The sequence below is a fragment of the Triticum urartu genome, chromosome 1, assembly GCF_003073215.2.
Source record: "Triticum urartu cultivar G1812 chromosome 1, Tu2.1, whole genome shotgun sequence".
In the NCBI taxonomy this organism is placed as follows: Eukaryota; Viridiplantae; Streptophyta; class Magnoliopsida; order Poales; family Poaceae; genus Triticum; species Triticum urartu.
This window is the reverse complement of record NC_053022.1, coordinates 13,821,422-13,825,029: the sequence shown is the minus strand read 5'-3', so window position 1 is coordinate 13,825,029 and position 3,608 is coordinate 13,821,422. Positions and strand designations below refer to the sequence as shown.

At 45.3% G+C, this 3,608-nt stretch overlaps 1 protein-coding gene and 1 pseudogene across 1 annotated transcript; both read left to right on the top strand.

Annotated features, from left to right (window-relative positions):
• Nucleotides 1-1,068: 1,068 nt before the first annotated feature.
• LOC125537119 (Bowman-Birk type trypsin inhibitor-like) lies at nt 1,069-1,662 on the top strand. Its single transcript, XM_048700447.1, has 2 exons — nt 1,069-1,228; nt 1,312-1,662. The coding sequence occupies exons 1-2, from the start codon at nt 1,150-1,152 to the stop codon at nt 1,521-1,523; spliced, it is 291 nt and encodes a 96-aa protein (XP_048556404.1). The 5' UTR covers nt 1,069-1,149; the 3' UTR covers nt 1,524-1,662.
• A 191-nt stretch (nt 1,663-1,853) lies between these two features.
• On the top strand, nt 1,854-2,856 carry LOC125537195 (annotated as a pseudogene).
• Nucleotides 2,857-3,608: the final 752 nt, after the last annotated feature.

The following is a 3,608-nucleotide window of genomic DNA, read 5'->3' as shown; positions in this document are numbered from 1 at the left end:
TCTTCACAATTCTTTTCTTTTTATTTTTCTTTTCAATCAAATATTTTTTTTACTTTCTATTGATTTATGTTTTCATTTTTTACTTCTTTCTATAACTGAATGTTTATTCCATGGTTATAAAAATATATTCATACATGTATGAGCAGCTTTCTTAAAATGCACATTTTCCTTAGAAAAGTATATTAACTTTTGTTACATAAATGGGTTTTTTACACAAACAGTTCTCACATATGCGATGCAAATTTTTGAATATACATTCCTACACATATGACTATTTTCTATTTCCTTAATATATTTTTTCCTTTTTCAACTGGATTTTGACAACTTTCGAAAACCTTTTTCAACAAAAAAGTTCAGAAAAATAATAATCTTACTATTAGTGTATAGTGCCGATGTCCAGCCCATGTAAGGCCACTTTAGGTGTTTGCATGGCTATTCCCCCCAACTAGCATGGAATAGGAGGACTCTCCATAGGGCTCATACCTATACTCATGCCAGCAACTACAAAACAAAATTACACACGTCCAAATCATAAAGTTACACCGCGCATACTGTCCTGAAATTACCTCAGGCCTCCCTAAGGGCATCTTCAACAAGCTCCCCTGCTTCTCCCCTACATGCACTGATTCGCAGGGCGCAGAGGAATGCGCCAATCCATCTAGTGCAAGTGAACCGACGGCTATTTCTATCCCTCTAGCCAACTGGCGTTTACCATATATAGTCACATATCATCCAATCAAATCAACGCAGCGGCACGCAGGAAGCCACCAACTAACCCATGTGTGAAAAGCCAAGGTGGTACTTGACTCGATGCACTGCAAAGTCTGCAGCCACCTATATCTATATTGTCGTCAAGCTTTCTAAATAGATTTACGTGTGAAACACATGCAGGCCACCCACGGATGATGCCTCGTGCATGCATGCTACTGCTAGAGATCCAATCTAGATCACGCCCACGTGCTCTCTGCGTGTAAAGCTTGGTGCCCGTGCTGCTAGTTGCTCATTGATCTATTGTCACTTGTGCTCTCGCCTCAGTCGATCGGGTTGGGACTCCACCCTATAAGAAGCCCGGCATTCCATCCCATTAGGCATCAACCTCCCAGCACGAACCCAGTCTTTGCAACTAATCCTCGCCAACCAGACGCAAGCATGAGGCCACAGGTGCTGCTCGCCGCGCTGGCCATCGTCGTCGTCCTCGCAGCAACTCTGCCCCTTACCAACGGCCAAGGTGAGCCCGGGATCCTCCTTCCTTTGTCTTTCTTCATCTCCTTGCCGATTAAGCCACTTATTGACATTGGTGGTTGCCTGCAGGTGCGACCCCAAGCGCGTCGCCGTGCTGCAACAACTGCGGCACCTGCACCAAGTCCATCCCGCCCAGGTGCACGTGCATGGACGCGTCGCCCAGCGGCTGCAACCCGTCCTGCAAGACCTGCGACAAGACCACCGTCGCCGGCCGTGACAGCTTCCAGTGCAAGGACCGCGTCGCCAACTTCTGCCAGCGCAGCTGCGCCTCTGCGGCGTGATTGGACACCTGTTGTTGCCTGAATAATGCCGATTAGCTTGCGCTTTTCCTTTATTTTTTGCAGTATTTACGATTTCCCTCTGCATCCTGATCTGGTTGATGCAGAGAAGAAATGAGAGTTCAGTGCATGCTCGTTGTTCCTTCTTGTGTCTGAAATAAAGAGCATATTCTTTGCTCAAAATCTTCTTTTTAAAACCATTTATGCATTGCGACCGATAAAACGCCTATGCATGAAATGGAATGTAATATCAATTCAAATCCAAATCATTTACCATGTAGAGGTAGGAATGGACTGCATTCATGTACAAAGCACCAAGATGGAGAGATGTCAAATTTAAATCCAACTAAAATAATTTATAATCAAATCCGTTAAAAATGGTAATGTCAAACCCAGTCCAAATACATTAGATCCAAATCTATTAAAATCATAGTTTTAAATAGCCGGCTATAGATCCGCTATAGCCAGCTATAGCCTTTTCAGCAGGATGCCGCTAAATGGCTGCCTTCACAAATAGCCCGCTATAACTCCGCTATAGCTGATTTGGAGGTCCGTGCTATTTTTCATAGTCCGCTATTTAAAACATTGATTAAATCAAATGAATCACAAAAGTTTGATTTCCACACCAAGAAAAAACACTAAAGTTCGACACTAAGAATGTCAACATCGTGTTTGGCTATAGTTTTAATGAAATGAATGGGAGATTTTTGGAGATGATTTAGCTTGTTTAGGAGTTACTATTTTTTGCAGTTGGCAAGTCTATATGCACAAGTGAAACCCCCCAAACCGGAAATCCATTTTGGCTCTAGGGAGCACATGCTCCTGTGTGCCAAAAATGGATTTTACAAATATAAAAAAATTGAACAAAACTAGATGTGTTCCCGGGAGTACATGCTCCTGGCCGCCGTCGTCATCCTCGCAGCAGCTCTGCCCCTAGCCCACGGCCAAGGTGAGCCCGGGATCCTCCTTTCTTTCTTCATCTCCTCGCCAAGTATGCCAGCGAAGCCGCTTACTCACATTGGTCGCTGCCTGCAGGTGCGACCCCAAGCGTGTCGCCGTCCACTGCGGCACCTGCACTAGGTCCATCCCGCCCAGGTGCATGTGCATGGACGCGTTGCCCAGCGGCTGCAACCCAGCCTGCAATACCTGCAACAAGTCCACCGTCGCCGTACGCGGCAGCTTCCAGTGCAAGGACCGCGTCGCCAACTTCTGCCAGCGCAGCTGCACTAAGGCTGCATGATTCGACCTCTTCTCGACCGAATAATGCCGATTAGCTTGTGCTTTTCCTTTATTTTTTGCAGTATTTAATAGTTCCCTCTGCATCTTGATCAGGTAGAGACAGAGAAGAAATGAGAGTTCAATGCATGCTCGTTGTTCCTTCTTGTGTCTGAAATAAAGAGCACATTCTTTGCTCAAAATCTTCTTTTTTAAACCATTTATGCATTGCGACCGATAAAACGCCTATGCATGGAATGGAACACTGGTAGAAAAAGGGCCTATAGTCCCGGTTCGTAAGGGCCTTTAGTCCCGGTTCCTGAACCGGGACTAAAGTGTCGGTACTAATACCTCCCCCTTTAGTCCCGGTTCAATCCAGAACCGGGACTAAAGGCCCTCCACGTGGGCAGTGCGCAGAGCCTAGTCAGGAGACCCTTTGGTCCCGGTTGGTGGCACCAACCGGGACCAATAGGCATCCACGCGTCAGCATTTCTGTGGCTGGGGTTTTTGTTTTTTTTTGAAGGGGGGGTTGGGGTTTTTGGGGGGTTAATTTAGGTGTTTCATATATTGTGTTAGCTAGCTATAATTAATATAGAGAAGTGTCCTCTCTTATGTCCGTGCTTGGTCGACGCTACGTACTATACATACGTATAGAGAGGACTAGACACGCTGGCTAGCTAGTAAAGCAAACGAAGGAAACAGAAGATCGTCATGAACATATATGCATACAGAGAGAAGTGATATCGACCACCTCTCCTTCTCCGAGAGATTGGTCGAACAACAAGTTCTCGTATATCTATCTGACACTACCGGCTACATATATACAATATTATCTCTTACAAATATAATCATACGGACTCAGGGTCCACATAG